Raw genomic sequence first — 19,613 nt, 5'->3', positions numbered from 1 at the left:
TACTTATAATTTCTTGTTATTGATCTGTAAGTAAGATATTAATCTTAAAGTTGTTCTGCATGCCAATTTTTTTTTGTAAACACACACTAACAATACTACGAGAATGTTTAATAATACTCAGTGAGTACCATAATTTCATTTATAAGTAACCAAGTATTTTTTTAAAAATATATATTTATTTTTTTTATTTTGTATACATTGTTTATACACAAATATGCTCCTTATACATAACATAGTTTAAACATTTCTTTTTTTCAATACAAATGTGTTTTATAAAACATTACACATAACATCTCACAAAATTAGTACAACATGTAAAATTTATTTGTGAGAACAAAATTTTAACACCGATTTTATCATGCTTTCAAAGCTATATATAAGATCCCTATATATTATTTTATTCCTCATAGAATCAAGAAATACATTTAACTAACTATACTGTGACATATTCAAGAAAAAAGGATTATATAAATTATTAGTGTTTGTACTTTAAGCGCAAATTTTCAGGCACCAATATATACAGTTATAAATAAGCATTTAACAACAGCGTAATTCAATCGAGAAAAACCAATTTAATTGTGGTCTCGTCACAATAATAGATAATAGTTCATATCGTAGGGCCATGTGATTTTCGCGAAAAGATTTTCCGACCAGCTATGTGCTAAAACTCTATAGCATTTTCTGTGTCTCGTGGTTGGCTGGGTTTGTTCCAGGTGCATGTCTACTGTCGGCGCACCAATCACAGCCAGCCAGTGCGGAAGCAAACTCGTCCTGAATGGCCCGGCCAGACAGGGCGATGGCTTCTCTCGCAGACGACCGCCAATCACAAGGGAACAATGGCATACCTTGTTGCAGTCTAACGAGCGAGCAGATTATTTCGCGAAAAACGCATGCCCCTATTCATATGCTCAGTTTTCCGTGTTATAGGTAGGGACACCTGTAGTTCGCGAATACATTTCGTGTCAAGGTATTTCACAAAATACTGTAGCTTTTCTCCTGTGGTTATTGGCTAAGGTCGGGGAGAGGTGCCGTCCCGCTCTTGACGGGGCCAATGAGAATGTGGTCACCGTACTGCTGCACCCTCACAATTTGCCATGACTCTTAGAAAAAGCTACAGTGTTTTGTGAAATACCTTGACATGAAATGAAATCGTGAAATACAGGTGTCCCTAGTTATAGGTATGTGCGTGTGCGATATCATGTGATCAATATATGCTACCTATTACGTTGAACCCCTCCTGAGTTGCACGCAGTTGGCAGATCTATTATATTCACTATGCTTGCGTGTCATGGAGCAGTGTCTAGAATATTTTATACGCTAATTATTAAACATTTAAAAACCTTTTTCGCACCGTGACCATGTTCAGTAGGAGAAAGTGGTTGCTCTAAGGCCGAATTGACAATATCTAGGGGGAATCTGAACGTGAAGGTGATGGTACGATGCCGGAAACACAAAACTAAAGCTGAAACCGACTCGTAGCCTAACGGGTCCCGTAGCTATGGGATCCACTACAAGTGCATCGTAGTGGACGCGGCTATCTTTGCATTTTTTCCGAATCCTCAATGGGATGCATCCCTACATGTGTCCACTAAATCTAGGTTTCTAAGGAAGCGACTCTCGCATCCATTGATGCGTCCCTAAAATCCATTAGCTTCGGAATCGCGTTTTATTTTGTTTGTACATAATATTTAGAGGCAGCCATACTTCGCGAAAAAAAATCTGAACGACTTTTTTAAACTTCAACGATGTATACCCTAACCTTCGGTTTCTTCCTTGTGATTGGCGGCCGTCTGCGAGAGAAGTCGTTGCCTTGTTGGACCGAGCCGCTCAGGACGCGTTTGCTTCCGCGCTGAATCACTGTGATTGGTGTTGTAGCAATCGACATGTACCTGGAAGAAACTCACCCAATCACGAAACACAGACGATGCTAGAGTGTTTTAACTTCCAGTTAGTCTGGGAATATTTTTCGCGAAATATTAATGCCCTTAATAATATTACTTCAGATTTCTGGAATAAGATTAGTTTAAAAAGGTATTAGCACACGTGATAACTCAAATAAAAACGTCTATGAAAATTACCAGACTTAAACTTACAGGGGTATTTAATCTTCATTATAAGTATTTTTAATATTTTGAGATTCATAACAAAATTTGTATTCTGATCGCTGACCTCTATGAAATCCAAGATACATTGAATTAATCAATTGGTCGTTGTTATCTACGTTCATTTTTCTGAATATTCGTAGATATCACAACCAAAGTTGGCTACGTGCACATTGGTACGACCAACTGTCAACTGTCAGAAAATAAAAGTAAATAACAACGACCAATTTATTAATTTAATGCAGCGTGGATGTTATATTTGTTAGTGATCAAAATAAAAATATTGATTTGAATCTCAAATTATAAAAAAATACTTTTGTGCATTAAATACCCCTATAAGTTTAAATTCACCTTTCGATAATTTTTATTAACGTCTTTATTTGTCTCTGTTTGAGTTATAGCTTATAGCATGTGCTTATAACGTTTTAAACAAATCTTATACCGAAAATCTAAAGTAATATTCTACATAAACAAAATAAAACACGATTCCGAAGCTAATGGATGTAAGGACACATCGGTGAATGAGAGTTTCGCATTCCTAGAAACCTCGATTTAGTAGATGCATGTAGTGATGCATAGGCTTTCCTTGTGAGAATTCGGAAGCAACGAAAAGATGGCCGCGGCCCTGAATTACAACAGCCCGTCGCGTCCGTCTTTTACCCGTCCGTCCGTCACCCGTCCGTCCGTCAACCGTCCGTCACCCGTCAGTCCGTCTCCCATCCGTTGTCACACGTCCGTCTGTCACCCGTCCGTCCGTCAGCCACCGAGTGATTTACAACACTCCACTTGTCCTTAATAGTAATTTTTTCTATTTCAGTGCTGACAACTGTTGAGAAAACTTAAATTTTGTGAAAAAATTCTCTTATGTAATTATATTAGTTAAACAATCATGTAAACTAAGTATCTATAACTCATAAAACTCAATATATATATTTTTTAACTCTGGTATTTATTTTTAACATTTACAGTGTTACCTTGCGTGATTAATACAATTCTGTGACTAGACCATTTTTGTTTAAAAAAAAAAAAAAACAGCTTTTCAAATGTGTTCAAAGGTAAGATAAGAAACATTTTTGGAAGCAGCTAAACAATTAATCAAACTTTTAATACCTTCTAATATAATAAGATTTGACACGCAAAAACCTAAATGGCATTTGGAGGTTATAACTTCATCTGTCCGTCCGTCAAAAGTATGAAGCTACCAAGCTTTTGACAAACGGACGGATGGAATTTTTCGGGCCGTATGATTGGCTTCAGGTAACGTGATCGACGGGCGGGGGCGACGGGCTATTGTAATTCCGGCCGTAGTGAAGGGATCCATTAGGCCGGTATTCGAATGCAGATTTTCCACTACCAACTTGATGTAAGCTTTTGGACATACGCCATTGCTTAGCACATGTATGTCTGTAGATAAAACTACAAAAAAACACAAATGACAAAAAACACAAATCAAGCAAAAAATTGCTGTTGTCAGGATTTAACGCCACACAATACTCCACAACAGGAATATGGTCGACAAACAAAGAAAAACAAAGAAAAATGGACTAACAGAACGAAAAAACCCCCACAAATGATGACAGCACAAAAATACCGAACCCAAAAAATTCAGTACAACAATTTAAACAAGACAAAAACACAGCAAAACGAAAAGACGAAACTAACAGACATGTGCTAAGCAATGGCGTATGTCCAAAAGCTTACATCAAGTCATGCACTCCCATTGCACAAATCTTTCAAAGATAATTTTCCACTACCCTCACGAGCTGTGTGGCAGAGAAATCATGGCTCCTAATTGAACGGCTTGATTGCCAGTGTCAGAAACGTGTCATGGTGGACTTAGCTGGGTCATAGCTAAGGTTATTAAAATCTCGTATCACTCTGTATGTCAGGTTACAATACAGCAAGCATTCGATATTTCGGGACGTGTACATCAAAATATGCACTGCGTCCAAATACAATTTAATATTCAATAAATTTAACAAAAGCATGTGATTTTTAGAGTAAACAAATGAAAGTGCCGTTGTTTACATTCAATTCGTAAGCCAATCAGTCGAATGCATTCGATAAGCAAAAGTACAACATGGCGATATAATTCTTCGTCTTGAATCGTTCGATTATAAATTTTTAAAAAGCAAATCCAGTTTTATATTGGCCTGCATTCATTATATGCATTTACATATTTCTCAGACCAGATATGTGTGGCATATTTACGAACGTTCACGCGGCATGTTATTTAACGAATAAAATAAGTATTAAACTTTAGTTTTTTCTCTCGCATGGTTTACAAGTTTTGTGACTGAGTTCGTTATTTTAATATCAGTATCTTGGTTCAGGTTATGTGTTCATATATTGTGAATTTGGCTTTTTTTAAATTTTTCAATAAAAGATAACTTTTGAACTGCTGAAGTCTAACATTAAATTTTTATGCTTAGAAACATTTTTTTTTTTTTCATGGAGAAGACGAAAGTATTTCAGTCAGCTGTTAGTTGTTTTCTTCCAAGCAATTTCGCTTTCATCGTTGGAAAATAAAAGTTTCTTTTCTGTGAGCATTTTATTTTTCTTTCCAACGCCTCACATAAGTATGTTTGTCTCGTCACTAATGCGTTGCTTTCATCCTGTGAGCTTTCTGTCTTTTGGTGGGAATTTTTTATTTTATTTTTTTAGAAGCGTAGCGCATTCTCGCGGACGGACCTCCAACTGTCCACTCTGGAGACAAGCAGCGCAATCTATACCGCATTCACGGAACTACTGTTAACGTCATGCCGTGTCCGAATTCAAGTACGCAATTAATTTTGTTCTTGCGATATTACTAGGAGCAGGCAGTTTTCGAGAAAAGATCTGAACACTTATTAGACTACAACAAGGTATACCCACACCTGTGGTATCTTCCTTGTGATTGGCGGCCGTCTGCGAGAGAAGTTGTTGCCTTATTTGACCAAGTCACCCAGGACGCGTTTACTTCCGCACTGAATCACTGTGATTGGTGTTGTTACAATCGATAAGTACCTGGGAGAAACTTGCCCAATCACGAAACACAGACGATGCTACAGTGTTTTAACTTTCATCTAGTCCCGAGATCTTTTCGCGAAAACTGCATGCCCCTACCGATCACACACGTCAGTAGCCAATGAGCACGTGGTATTGCCCGAGCATTTAGGGGATCGTGGAGTCTTTCTTAGAGGTCATTGAAACCGCGAATTTTTCCAGTCTCTATAAATTAGTTATTTATTAATTTATTTTTAAGAGTGGAAAAAATTGCAGGTTGAATGACCTCTAGGACTGAATCCACAGACACTTATATTCTTGGGTGAAAAGTGAAATGTTAATTGGCTGCTGACTTTTTAAATGTATAAGCTGTGGAGAATGCGGGTACTTCTATGGTTAAGTTTTCTCATTGGTCCTCAGCCGTTCGGATAAACTGTGAGCCAATAGCAGAAGCAGCGGAATGTATACATGATTGAATTTTATCCTATCCAGAAATTAATCCGCGAATTTTTCAGTTTCCTAGTAATTTTCAGCTCTTATTTAGTGTTACACGATATTACGGTGGTTCACTTTATAATTATAGCTTTGTTTCGTAGTTTTAATTGGTATGTATGTGCATGTATCTGTCGAAACTGCCTTGTAAAAATTTTTAAATATATATATTTTTATTCGCTTTAGTAATACCAGTCAAAATATAAAGTGAAAATGAGTTTACAGGCTATTAACTTACTTGAATGTTATATAAAACATAACCTCCAAAATCTTTTGTTTTCAAAATGGCGACATTTTATCATCTCAAAGCACGCGAGAAGACACAGATACGTTTATTTGCATACTTGAATACTTCATTTTGGTTCGTACAGACCTTGTGATGTCACTTCCGGGGACAAAAGAACGTATCTTATGTACTGCAGGTAATTTTGGACACGGACGTAAAAACATCATTTTAAATTTCCCACGTTTAGTTTCTTAGGAGCTCTATGCTACAAAAACAATGGCCACATACATTTAAATAACAAATGTTCAGAGATGTTGGTGATTTTCCTAACAGTAGCTTTAATGGCCGTTTGCAGAGTCAGGTAAGTAAAATATAAACAAAACGTTTGTCAGGTTAATCAAGTGGAGGAATACTTTTCTGTGCCTTAATTCACGACTACACAAGCCGACTCAAGAATTCTTCTTTGTTGTTGTGTGAATAATAAATCATCCGGTTATTAAAAAAATATCTACCTGAAGTTACGAGATGGACACAAATGAACCGCAAAAAAGTTTGAAAGAGGTAAAACGTTGTTCATACTTTAGGGTTTTCTATGAAACTAGTGTAACCCAGTAGTGATCCGTGAACTTGTTTTAAAACAAAGTTTTTTTGAGTTTATCAAAGAAAACGCTTTCCATTTGAGTTGTATGATTATTATTTTTTTTTTTAATTTGATGTTAAAAGTGTTTTTGTTCCCAAAATATCACCAAAAGTGGCTGTGTAGATAAACGTCACCATTAACTATGAAATCTGAAAACATACGTTCCTTCTGTGCTTTGTTGCAATGAAAATTGGGTTTTTAACCATACTGTCACATATGAACTACGAGAGTTGTCGCTAGAGCGCCGAATGTCTGCGCTTGCCTGCGCTTGCCAGAGGCGAATATGCGCTTGGTGAAGCAGATCGATCTTATAGTCATCCTCGCCTGTACAACGTCACGCAGGACTACCACCAAGGCCTGGTTTTTAAACTACGCAAGACGCAAAAATGTTTACCATTCACATTATAGAAAATCTGTTTATAAATTACGCAAGACGAATAACACAACGAAAGCATTGTTCAGCTTCCAACTTTCAGAGAGGTGTGTTCCGAAAACTTAAAGACACAGAACTTACGTATAGAGACCTGCAAAATTCGCGGATTTATTCGGTGATAGGCTAGAATTCAAACACATATACCTCTTAGATAATTTTGCTATTGGCTTACAGTTCATCTGGACGAATCTCAACCAGTTATAAACCCTCAACCAAAGAAGGATCGAATCACAGACAAACCAGCTGAGACGACTTATAAGTCGGCAGCCAATGAACTTCCGTTATTTGCCCGAGTGTGCAGGGGTATGTGCAGTCTATCCTGAAGGCCATCGAAACCGCGAATTTTGCAGGTCTCTACTTATGTACGATGTTATTTTTACAACATAAATAAATTTAATACATAATTTTAAAAATAACACTTTGCTACAATCTATTTTGTTTTCATGATAAATATGAATTGTCGCAAGAAGGCCCGGATAGACATTTGTTTTCTACTGTTTTACGATTTTAAGTCAAAAGGTTGATGGTATCTTGCAACTTGCGTGCTTTGTAAACGCTATGATTCTCTTGCTTTGGTTGCACGTTCCATTGTTGCGTTTCTTGCGTAGTTTATGAACCAGGCCTAACTCTTGGAAGACAGCGAAGGACCACTTCGCAAACTGCTGACTTGGCCGAGTGACGCAGAGATATCCAACAAACAGTTTCCTGTGGATGGCAGAGCACACAGTTCTACGATTTGCACACGCCCTGCTCTTTCTACACGCAAACAGAGACGGATTACGTAAACGGAGGCGGATCTCACGGAACGGGGCATCCACAATGACACGAATGCGGGTTACCTCGACAATGCCCAGCTCTTACGTTTACGTCACTCCGTGCGACCACTAGAAGCCAAGTATTTGGCCGCGGAGGTAGCCATGTTTTTTTACGTTTTAAATACGTCATTAATTGTTTCAACTAGTGTTCTATCATTGCGTTGTGGTTTATTTTTGTTAAATATGTAAACACTATCCTTTTTTGTTCTCGGATATCAATCTTTTTTGTTTAAATTAAATTAATTTTTCGTAACTGTGAAGTTCAATCTCATTGTTTTACGTTTTTTTACGTTTCCGTGTTTTTGTGGGATGAGCCTGTCCTCAGCTGCTGTGCCATCGTAATAGCTTTGGCGTTTTTAAACATCCTTCTTTGCTGTGGTCATAGCGTGCTCAGCTGAGCGATGTGTAGGGACCGGAACAATTCGCGGGTTTAATGACATCTAGGATGAACTTTATAGTTCTACGTACACTCGGTCAAATGTCACCCTCTCATTGGCTGCTGTCTTGTGGAGGTGTCCCAACGTAGCGGCCTGTGATTCGATACAGCTTCGGTTGAGTGTTTCTCACTGGCCCAGAGTCATCCAGGTGAGTTGTGAGCCAATAGCAGAGGCAGCATTGAGGTATAACTATTTGAATTTCAGGCTGTCGTGAAATGAATCCGCGAATTTTTCCGGTCTCTAGCGATGTGCAATATGATGTCCTTTCGATGTTTGGTTTTGGGCAAATATTTTGAATTTTGTTTCTCACCCTCGTAGTGAGACTATGTCGGTTAGATACACAGACATGGGTATTTCACTTCCAAGAAGGTTTTTTTCTTCTATGCTAATGATTCTTTTTCCATTTGCCCTCGTTTTTTCTGTGCCCAGAGTTTGTGCGAGTGTGATGTCAGTGGCGGTAAACGATTTGACCCTTTTGTTAAAATATTTAAACGCTTTTATTTTTTTATTCTATGCGTAGGGATGAGAGAAATTCGCGGTTTCGATTACTTACACGATAGACTACACATTTCCTTTCATACTCGAGGGGAAAAAAGCCAATTCATTGGCTGCTAGTCGTCTCAACTGGTTTGCATTTGAATCAATGCTTCTTTGTTTGAGGTTTTCACATTGGCCTAGAGTCACACAGCTGAAGAGAGAGCCAATAGTAAAAATCAGCTTAAATTTATATGTATTTGAAGTTTACCATATAGCGAAATGAATACGCGAATTTTTCCGGTCTCTAGTTATGCGTCCTTGAATCAAATGCTTTTGTAGCTTCTTTCTCTAATTACTGTAGCACTGGAATGTTTATTAATATTTATAAGATTTTTATTTCACGAATATTTTTAAGACATATATATTAGTCTGGTATTCAATTAAAATTATTACAGCTCTATTAAATTTTGTCTTGTCACAAGGTAAAATAATAAATATTAAGCCTTGCAACTGATATGAGTAAATAGGATTTACATAATTTCGTTTTCTTTCGATGTCATGCAATCTGAATTTATTATTTAATTTCATAGCACTATTATACAATTTTATTTTAAGTTCAAATGGAAAGTTAAACTAGAGTTCCACTGGCAGTTGATTAACAGGTGATTTTTTTTATTTTTTTATTAATTTAATTCGATTTTCCAATTTTATTTTTATTTAAAACTTATATAAATAATACTTCCACAGAAAATACAAGCCCACAGCAGGAAAGCACCGTGTTTATAACTTATAAGTAATATATTGTCTGCACAAAATTAACAACCTAGTTTCTTCGTATGAGTTCTAAACACGAGTGAATTTATCAACGAATTATATATATATATATATATATATATATATATATATATATATATATATATATATATATATATAATGCACCTTTACTGGTTAAAATAAATTCGACTGTAGGTTCTTAAACATAACCTTTATGCAATGGATACTGACAAATTAACCATTTTGTTGCACTTTTTTAGAGATATTGCTTGGCTTCGTCTAATTGACACTACTTTTTTCCATAGGTCACCTCTAATTATGTATTTATGCAATAATTTTTTTTATTAGAGACTATTTGTGTTGGTTATTTTTTAACCTATCCAATACAACTTTGAAGAACGCTGTTCTTTACAACATTTCTGAAAAAAACAACTCCCTTTTTAAAGGATATTGTAGTATCAGTAAACAACATTTTTTGATTAATTAAAGTTTAACACTCGTTTTTATTCAGGTTTTACTAGTTTCGAAAATTTGCTAAATTTACTTTTTCGCTCTGAAACCCCAAACTCATGAATTTTCACTAGATAAAAGCATTTTTTTTTTTTTTTTTTTCGATTTTCTTACAAGTGTTATTTGGAACTTGTAGTCATTTTTAAATACTTTTTTGTTCTATAAAGTACAGTCCATTAGATTATAACACAAAAAATGTTGAATTTATGGCCTGCAAACGTTTTCCATAATTTAATGAAGTAACTTACGCGTCTGTATTACAGACAACGATTTATTTAAACTAACTTTTATGAAATATTTTCAATAAAGTAAAATCACTGTACTATTTACTATTTAGCTATAATATACTTGTACACATACTATTACAATATTTGAGAAACATAACAAGATTTATATTCATTTATAACAGATAGTTAATATATTATAAACACTTATATTGACATAATACTTTCAGAAATTAGTTTTGTACAAAATTACAACAAAATTTTATAACCCTAAAGGCTTCAATTACCTAAATATTTTATTTTTATCCATACAAACTTTAATCCACACAGTAGCTATTTTCTTAAGTACAAAAAAATATGTCAATTTTTTTTGGTTTTACTTAAAGAAACCTTTTTCGGTTAACTCATTTTTGTTTCAAAGGTATTGTAAATTATACGCGCATGAAAGTCTTATTAATAGTATGTAAAACTTATAGCTATTTGCACAATGTTTACTTAAAAATAAAATATAAATGTTATAATGCATTATGGATAAAACCTCAACTTTCACGCGAAATGAAATTGAAAAACTGACTATTTACAAACATTGTACAAAGTTTATCATATCGTCAATTATGTAATTGAAAACAAATTTATAAAACATATTATTTTTTTCTTAGTTCTAATACAGTCATATGTTTTTAATTCACATTTTCATTAAAAAGGCAAAGATACAAACCTAAACAGTGTGCATAAGATAAGCACAAGGCATGTTATGGTAAGCATAATCATTTATGATAACACTTACGTATATGAATTATTGTGGCAGAATAAAATTATTAAAGCCTCACTGTTCCTAGAATAGTCTAAATTAATATTATATTTATCTATTTCTAGTCTTTTAAAACAGTTTTGTATTTTATTTTAAAATAATTGTAATTATTAACATCAAATTTAAAATATAAATAGTTGTTGACCACACAAATGTTTTAACAACAAATATAACTAAAAGTATTATTGTTCCCATATATTTGATTATAAATAATATATAGTATAATATATTTTAGTAAAGTAAGTACTCCACTTGAACCTCACACAGCCAGAGAGATAACAATACCTAAAGCTTCTTATTGCAACAAAAAGGAAGTTACTCAAACATTTTCCCTGCAATAAACATTACATTCAACTCTAGCAAGGCATATATACTACGTAATTAAGACTGCGAACTCCAACATTTAAGAACAACATTTTTTCTTGGTATTGACAGATCTTGGTCACAGCAAATATCGGATGTTTTAACACTATAAAATAAATTATTACAATTAAGTTCAATCTAATCATTAAATAAAGGTAGGTATTACATTTTTGGATATGTCTAAAAGCATAAACAACAGTCATTTTTTTAAAAACCTTATCACAATGATTTTTTTTTACAGAAGTCTGAACTATCTTGTAGCAGTAACATGCTAACCAGATGATTTACCAAACCTCGCATTTGCTTTTCGGATTCATGTAGGAACCCATGGGACATTTGAATTCTTTCGAAAATTCATCGAAATTTGAAAGCGGGCCGACGACTCGAAATCTTGGCGGAGAGTGTGTGTCCTTTTCAATCTGCAGGTCTGTAGTCTCGTCCGTGCTAGCTGAACACCAAACCTGCGAACAGAACACCGCCAGTCGCCTTACGACGGGGAATTGTGATATCTGCACTAAACAAGCAAATGTTAAATGAAAAAATATATATTACTTAAAATATAACCAGTGCCATGACAATAACTAGGGGCATTTATTTTTCGCGAAAAAAAATCTGATCGCCTTATAGACTGCAAAAAGGTGTACCCGCACCAGCGGTTTCTTACTTGTGATTGGCGGCCGTCGGCGAGAGAAGTCGTTGCCATATTTTACCGGGCCACTCAGGACGCTTTTGTTCTGTATTGAATTACCGTGATTGGTTGTACTGACATTAGACATGTATCTGAAAGAAACTCACCCAATAACGAATCACAGAAAATTCTACAGTCTTTTAACTTTCAACCGGTCTCGGAATCTTTTCGCGAAATATGCATGCCCCTAACAATAACTACTGACTCTGTGAACAGTACAATTATGTCCTAGCTGGAATCATAACTATGCACATAAGCTGGCCAAATGAATTTTTTACGAAATTCAAGACAGAAAGCGTTTGTGATTAGAAGGAATTTTATTAATCCATTTTATCTTTTCACTAAGCCACGATTAATTCGCGGATTTATTGTGTATCAAAGTAGACTTGAACCGCATATATACAGCTGCTTCACGTTGATGAATGGACTACATTCGTCTTGACACTCCTTCAACGACCCTGAGCTAGGAGAAATGGTTACCCAACCACGTGTGACCCGCCGAAAATCTTGGTTATACATAGGAGAGTTAAGGCTAGCCTGGAGTGAAATGAATCCGCGAAATAAGCTTATATCTACATTATTCGTTTCTCTGGATGGATATTACGATCACTAATTAAATACCAGTGCCTACTAATTATCAGGAAAATACGAACTACACCATGAGCAAAAAAATTAAAAACTAAAAAAAAAAAATCTTGATTCACCATGGCATATTATATGTAGGAAATAGAGAGTTTGATACCAGGTGCTGGATCCTGGATCCAGCCGCCATCTTGGATGTACTTGACTTTGATCCCCGCAGTCCAAGCACCCCACTCCAGAACGATATTCTTTCCGTTACGGTCAACAACATCGAAGGCCCTACTCCCGACTGCCATCTTGGTTTATAAATTTATTCTGCTCTTTCATTACACTTGTGCTATAGTCATATAGGAGCGAGGAGGATAGGTATGGCAAGTGGATATTTAATTAAATTGAGGCGGGGAGAGGAGTTATGACGATGACAGCTACTATTGGTTGCCATTTTTGAAATTTCCTACTGCTCTCTCATTTCACCTACGAGATATGCATATAGGGTGGTGGCAAGTGAGGTAGCAGAAGAATCTGGACTGAGAGACGGAAGTAACGTCACAGCTGCCTTCTTGGATGGCAATAGTGGGTTCCCAACTTATGGCTTTCGGGAGCCGCATCTAGGTCGGTCGTGCAGATATATTTATGCCACATACTAAAGTGCACCAGAAACTCCTTCCGCCGATGAAGTAGCTTGGCTTCAGGGTTGTAACCGCGTCCTTGGCGAATAATTCACCGACGTTTCGGTCGACATTGCAGTCGCCATCATCAGGGAGAATTTACCTACTGCTACAACCCAGAAGCCAAACTACTTCAGAGAATGGCCGTGAAAGCCTGCGAACATTACCTTCCGCCACTATTTTGGATTGACATCTGTTAGCTATACACAACCTATTGTAATATTAAATGAGTGCTGCTCTTGATGGGTAATCCCTAACCAAATAAATCACATTAGCAAGTATTTCATATTTATTAATATATGACAAGATATAAAACATACGAAAATATTTAAACAATACGTATTAATGAAGGACGTGTGCTACTACAAAAATAATGAATACAAACGCAAATCAATAACGTCTCTAGCACTTCTCGATTCCTGCATCTGCTACCCACGAATTTTAGCTAGATGGGAAGCACCACAATTTATCGAAGGATGGCCATTTCTTCATTTGAGAATCTTTTTCACCAAATATGTGTCGGGATATATCGTAGGTAGAATCTCTTTGGCATTAAAGCCTCCTCGAATATGTGTGTGGTCCATACATTCAAGAAAGTCGGTCCTGGTCTCCGATTCACGAACATAGCTCACTCGAAAATTTTTGGGACTCTAAATCGCAGTAAAATCTTTTTTCGAAAACACCTTTCAGCTTGGAGATCCGCACAATGGTACTATCATTAGCTTTACGCATTCGTGGATTTTCTTCTTCGTGTTGGGAAACACCGACCAAGGCAGCGATCACATGCTACATCTTTGGGCTTCGTGTGCGTGGTAGAGTTCACAGTAGAATTGTACTTTAAAACAAAGTTCGGAAAGATATCCAACCACTTGTTTCCATTAGCCGTGAACTGTCGCTTCATATTTGTACACAAATACTGTTAAACATCTCTACTAAGCAGAAGCTTTGACAATACTTTATGTAGAGAAGTGATTTATGCCATACAGTGCCTTGAAGGTTACAATTTAGAATCATTATTATAGGTCACTCTACCCTGTCCAGCTGTGTTGACGCTTTCTTCGTGGATCCCGGAGCAGAGAGATCAAGAGTCACATATAAGGGCAAAGTTCAAGAAATGTCTTCGTCGATGAATGTTTCAGTTAGTTAAGGGCTAGGCCCGATGGGGACTTATACTACAGTTTCTGTAAGAAGCCATTTACTGCATGTAACAATGTGACGAACCGTGAGATGCACACATGGGAGAAATGTGGCAACACATTTGCTCGGAAAGATTACTTGTTGCATCATGAAAGAGCATGTACTGTCACACATTCATCCTGTAGCAGGCATTAACGTTTTTGCTACAGGCAGTTTACGCGAGCCTTCGATGCTCGTAGGCATGAGGATTCCTGTGCAGTAAATTCAGCTCAAGCTGTAAATGCTCAGTGCGACAAGTGCGGAAATGTTTTTGGTAGACATGACAATTCGTCATCACACCGACTCGTATGCCATGGACTTGACACAATCTCCATCCCTCCCGGCCCAATGCACGCTCGATAGTGATGAGCATCATGCATTTACTTCTAGAGCCGCTTAGTCTATGGTGGGAGGTGATGATACTGGAAATTTTGTGCATACATTGAGTGCCTTCTACAACACACTGCATAGATTTGTTGCTGAAAGTGGTTTCGACAGAGCGATGATATCTTCACTTTATATAAAGGCCATGGAGTCAAACATAATTGTGCAACTTGTGGAGACTTCGGGGCCCATCAATTTTAATGTTTGGCTGAATTGTGTCTATGAGAAATCATCGATATGGAAACGGACCTGCGCGCCATCAAGACTCCCAACATCACACTATATGATGTGGATGATGTTCCCGAATCTGTTCGAAACAGCATTATGAATATATGTCAAGAAGAGAAGGCATTCATGAGCAATGTCTCTGGTTGTTGGCTGACAGCAGCGAAGTATATACAAATTCTAGTCAGTGTGCATATTCCTACGTGCTTCTGCCACCATCTATAATTAATCCAAGGAACGATAATGACCATGTTTGCTTCAAGTGAGCCATTCTGTCTAGGTTTGTCTAGGGCAAACATGTCTATAGAATGGATAAATTATACCAAGCCCAGCAGGGTAGATTTGATTTTGAAGATGGTAGTTTCCAATTACTATAAAATATATCGGCATTTTTGGGTAACACAACCTGAATATATATGTCTACACACTCGGTGAAGAGAATAAGATCGCTCCCATCCGAGTTGTGAATGAAGAGAAGGAGCATTACTTTGATTTTCTGTTGATATCAAATTCTGATTGTAAGCACTACTGCCTAATCAAGAACCTTTTGCGGCTGTTGGTTTCTCAAATGACTGACCATAACAGCCGGATATACATTTACAAGAGATGCTTTAAGATGTTTGGAGATCAGCCCCGCATGACTGGCATGACAGGGTAAAAGTGTCTCGCACAGCACAGCTCATGCACCAGTTTGTATAAAAATACCTCTACCTGATAAGAATGACAACTCACCCATGCTGACATTTGCCAACTTCATACTCATGGATAAGATGCCGATTGTGATATATGAAGATTTTGAAGCCATACTGACGAAGGTGAGCTTGTGTCAGACTAACTCAAATGGTGCTTAAACTGAGAAATATCAGGATTACGAACAAAAATGCTATGGTATCTACATTAAGATTTATAATGCCAGAATGCGAGCACAACTTAAAGCTGACTTGATGCAGGAACCATTTATAAATCGAGGTGTGGATGCTGCGACCAGGTTTGCATCCGATATTGTCGATATTGGGAACAAGGTAAAGGACATATATGCTACCTCCATCGCAATGTAATCCTTGACACAACCTCGAAATGTTTTTAATAGCATTCAATATTATGTTGCCACTGCCACCATCCCTTCATGACAGTGAGCTACAAATTCAAAGATCACGACCACTTCACTGGGAACCACATAGGGCCTTCGTGTAACAGCTGTAACTTTCGGAGACATCGGCTTAATAAGCTATGTCTTCTTCCATAATCTTGGCTACGACCAGAATTTTATCATTAATCAGCTTGGGTACAACATCAAAGGGATATATATCACACCACACAGCGAGGAGACGATGATTACATTCTCCAAAAAGTTGGGCAACAGATTCTCTATACATTTTATCTATATGTTCAGGTTTATATCGTGTTCTCTATCTGCACTGGTGCACAACCTGCCACCAGCTCAGTTTAAAACAAAAATGAAATTCTACAATTCTACCTGCATAGAGCTCGTCACGAGGAAGGTCGTATTCTCCTATAATTATATCGATTCGTGGGAGCATCTTAATGAACCGCATCTGCCACCTCACGATGCATTCTACCATTTCCTCACGGGCTCTAGCCTTGGTGATGGGGATTATGTACAAGCACATGCTGCCTGGGATGACTTCCAGTGCTTGACATTAGGGAAATATAGTAATGTTTCCCTCAAGTCTGATGTTCTCATTCCCTGCGATGTATTTCAAAGCTTCCACGACCTTTACCTTGCTACGCATGATCTAGATTTTGCTCATTATGTTGGTGCATCAGGATTCACATTTGATGTTATGCTCTGCACTACAGGGGTATAACTGGAATTATTAACTGACTATGACAGGAATTTGTTCAGTGAGTATTGCATCCGGGGTGGAGTGGCACATTTCTTAAAATAACTATGTACCCTAGACACATGACCCTGCCAAGCAATCGTCGTTTCTCGCCTGCAAAGATGCCAATAATCTCTTTGGGTATGCCATGTATCGCCATTTACCGTGCAGTGACATTCAATGGTGCAATGATGTCACCATTGATTTTACCAGTATGCCCGATGATAATGATATTGGATATATTGGGGAAGTGCGACATTGAGTATCTTGCAGAACGACTCCCCTCCCACAGAGAATAACCTTCCTTCCTAGGAATCAGTGCCCTCCTAATTCTACTCAGCCCAAACTTATCACCACCCTGTGCAAAAGTACCACTTCATTCCCCATTGTGCTAACCTGAAACAAGCACTAGTTCGTGGTCAAGTCCACAGAGTCCTGAGGTTTCGCCAGTTGGCATGGCTACAAACGTACACAGCCATGAATACAAGCAAACGGCTGGCTGCGCAAAATGATTTTGTGTGGGACTTCTTTAAACTCCCAATTAATAGTTGTTTTGGGAAGTTAATGCAAGCGAAAAGAAACAGAAAGGTAATGAAACTGTTATGCAGTGATTAGCGCCTCCGAAAGCTTGTGGCTCGCCCCAGCTGCAAGGACTAAACTTTTTATGATAAAGTCTGGCGCTGTTGCACTTACAACACAAGAACATTGTTTTCGACCAACCTATACACGCTGGGTTGGCTGTTATCACCCTCTCCAAGGCATTGATGGATGACTTCCATTATGATGTGGCCACAAGCTGAAACTTGCACACAGGGAGACCGATAGCTTCATGCACCAATTAAAAACTACAAACTTCTATAGAAATTTACAGTCTGACAAGGTATCCTACAGCTCTCTGACATACAGCTCTTTATACCAAAAATGCTGAAGCTATAGAGAAAATTTAAAGATGAGTGCTGTGGCCCATCCATGACAGAGTTTGTTGGCTTGAGGGCTGAACTATATGATCTCAAGTGCGGCAACGACTAAAGGTGTGCAGAAGTGTGTAATCAAGAAGAGAATCACTTTTGAGGACTACCTGGTCACACAAAGTCGCAAGTCATTTTTGCGTCTATAACAGAGTGCACGAATAAGCTAGCACTGGTGTTAATGGACGATAATAGAGTTGTGATAAATGAGTGTATACGTACACTACCCCATCGGCGATTCTGTAAAGACCCTTGCAACTGCTCGGAAGGTCAACAAATATGGTTGGGATTTCATCAGGGATTAGTGTTCTTAGTTATTTTGCTTCTATGATATCGTGTTTTTAGGTGTTACTTTAAATAAATTCATAATATAAACGTATTAAATTGTTAATAAAAAGACTGTTTCTACAAAAAAATGTATATATTTCATACTTTTTGCTAACTTAAGTCAAATTTCTATGTCAGTCCTAGCATGTACTGAAAGATTGGAATCGTGTATTATAAAGTTTTGGATTCAACCGTTCTTATGTAGCTTTCATATTCAAACACTTTAATTTTAGCATAACATTCATAAACCTATAAAAATTAGTTTTCTCCAAACCCTAAAAGTATCTAAGGTTTCTGTTGTTTTAAAAAACCTAGATTTTATTAGTTTATGAATGACATACTACACATTAAAGTGTTTGAATATTAAGTCTACATACTACCAGTTAATACAAACCTGTATAATACACAGTACATGCTAGCACTGACATAAATATTTGACTTAAGTTAGTCAAAAATATTAACTATGAACTTTTTTGGAAGAAAATGCCTTTTATAAACAATTAAGTATGGTTATATTACGAATTGATCTCAAACATTATCAAAAACACGAAGAAATAGAAGAAAAATAATTGAGAACACTATCACTGTAAGATGCACTTTTCAAGGAACCTTCCGGCTCAAGACTCCTTAAAGGATTGTCTACAATTGCAAAGTCCTAAATTGTGTCCGACGAACACTGATCGCTGGTTGGTCAACGTGATATTCTGACGCCATGCGTGGTGTGGGCAATGGTCCGAATCACCCTGATCCTAAAACATTGGTCAACTTGAACTTTTTGTCCCAATCTATGTTATTTGGTAGCACAGAAGAAGAGCACTCATTATAAGGTAATTTTGGGAGAGATGCCGCGTCAGGAGAGATGCCGCGGTCGTTGTAGTTTGAACAGAAGCCGGTAGATCACACCAACTTCTTGATTTTTCCTTCAGTGCCTGTCTTTGTATTTCGCGTGAAAAGTTACAGCTGTAAGTCTTCTTAACTTCTACAGGATTAATGCTTTTTTATTAGATAAGCACTCAATTCAATGTATCAAAATAATTAATTACATTTATTTTAATGGTGTTCTTTAACAAAAAGTAAATGTTTTGTAAAAAATTATCACTGGACATAAAAATATGATTCCTACTCGTGAATTTCTGACCGATGGCAGCCATATTACTTTCGAAAGTTTCTAAATGATTTGTGCGGGGTCTGTCCCTGAAAGTAGGTACAGATGCCACATTTTTTAAAGGGAGAGATGCCAAACCATTTTTAATTACTTTAGTCAATTCATAATTTTTATTTTTTATTTTAAAAGTGATTTAAATAATGTGTGGGAAATTTGTAGTTAAGTAATAATACTAAATTATTTAATGTTAAATATTTATTAACATTTTTTATTATCTTTGTTGCAGGATCCTATCAGGACATGCCTAGAAAGTACCGCCGGAAACTTGGTATAAAACCACGAGCGCAATGGACGGAA

The 19,613-nt window shown here is 36.9% G+C and overlaps 1 protein-coding gene across 2 annotated transcripts in view; it reads right to left on the bottom strand.

The window, feature by feature from the left end:
- Nucleotides 1–9,547: 9,547 nt before the first annotated feature.
- Nucleotides 9,548–19,613, bottom strand: part of LOC134529123 (endothelin-converting enzyme homolog) — a 135,327-nt gene continuing 125,261 nt past the window's right edge. For both annotated transcript variants that reach the window (XM_063362876.1, XM_063362877.1), the window contains exon 15: nucleotides 9,548–11,750. In XM_063362876.1, the coding sequence (XP_063218946.1) occupies nucleotides 11,574–11,750 (177 nt within the window). In that variant the 3' untranslated portion in view covers nucleotides 9,548–11,573. The remainder of the gene's footprint in view (nucleotides 11,751–19,613) is intronic.

Source organism: Bacillus rossius, chromosome 2, assembly GCF_032445375.1.
Source record: "Bacillus rossius redtenbacheri isolate Brsri chromosome 2, Brsri_v3, whole genome shotgun sequence".
Lineage (NCBI taxonomy): Eukaryota > Metazoa > Arthropoda > Insecta > Phasmatodea > Bacillidae > Bacillus > Bacillus rossius.
This window is presented reverse-complemented; position numbering and strand designations above follow the sequence as displayed.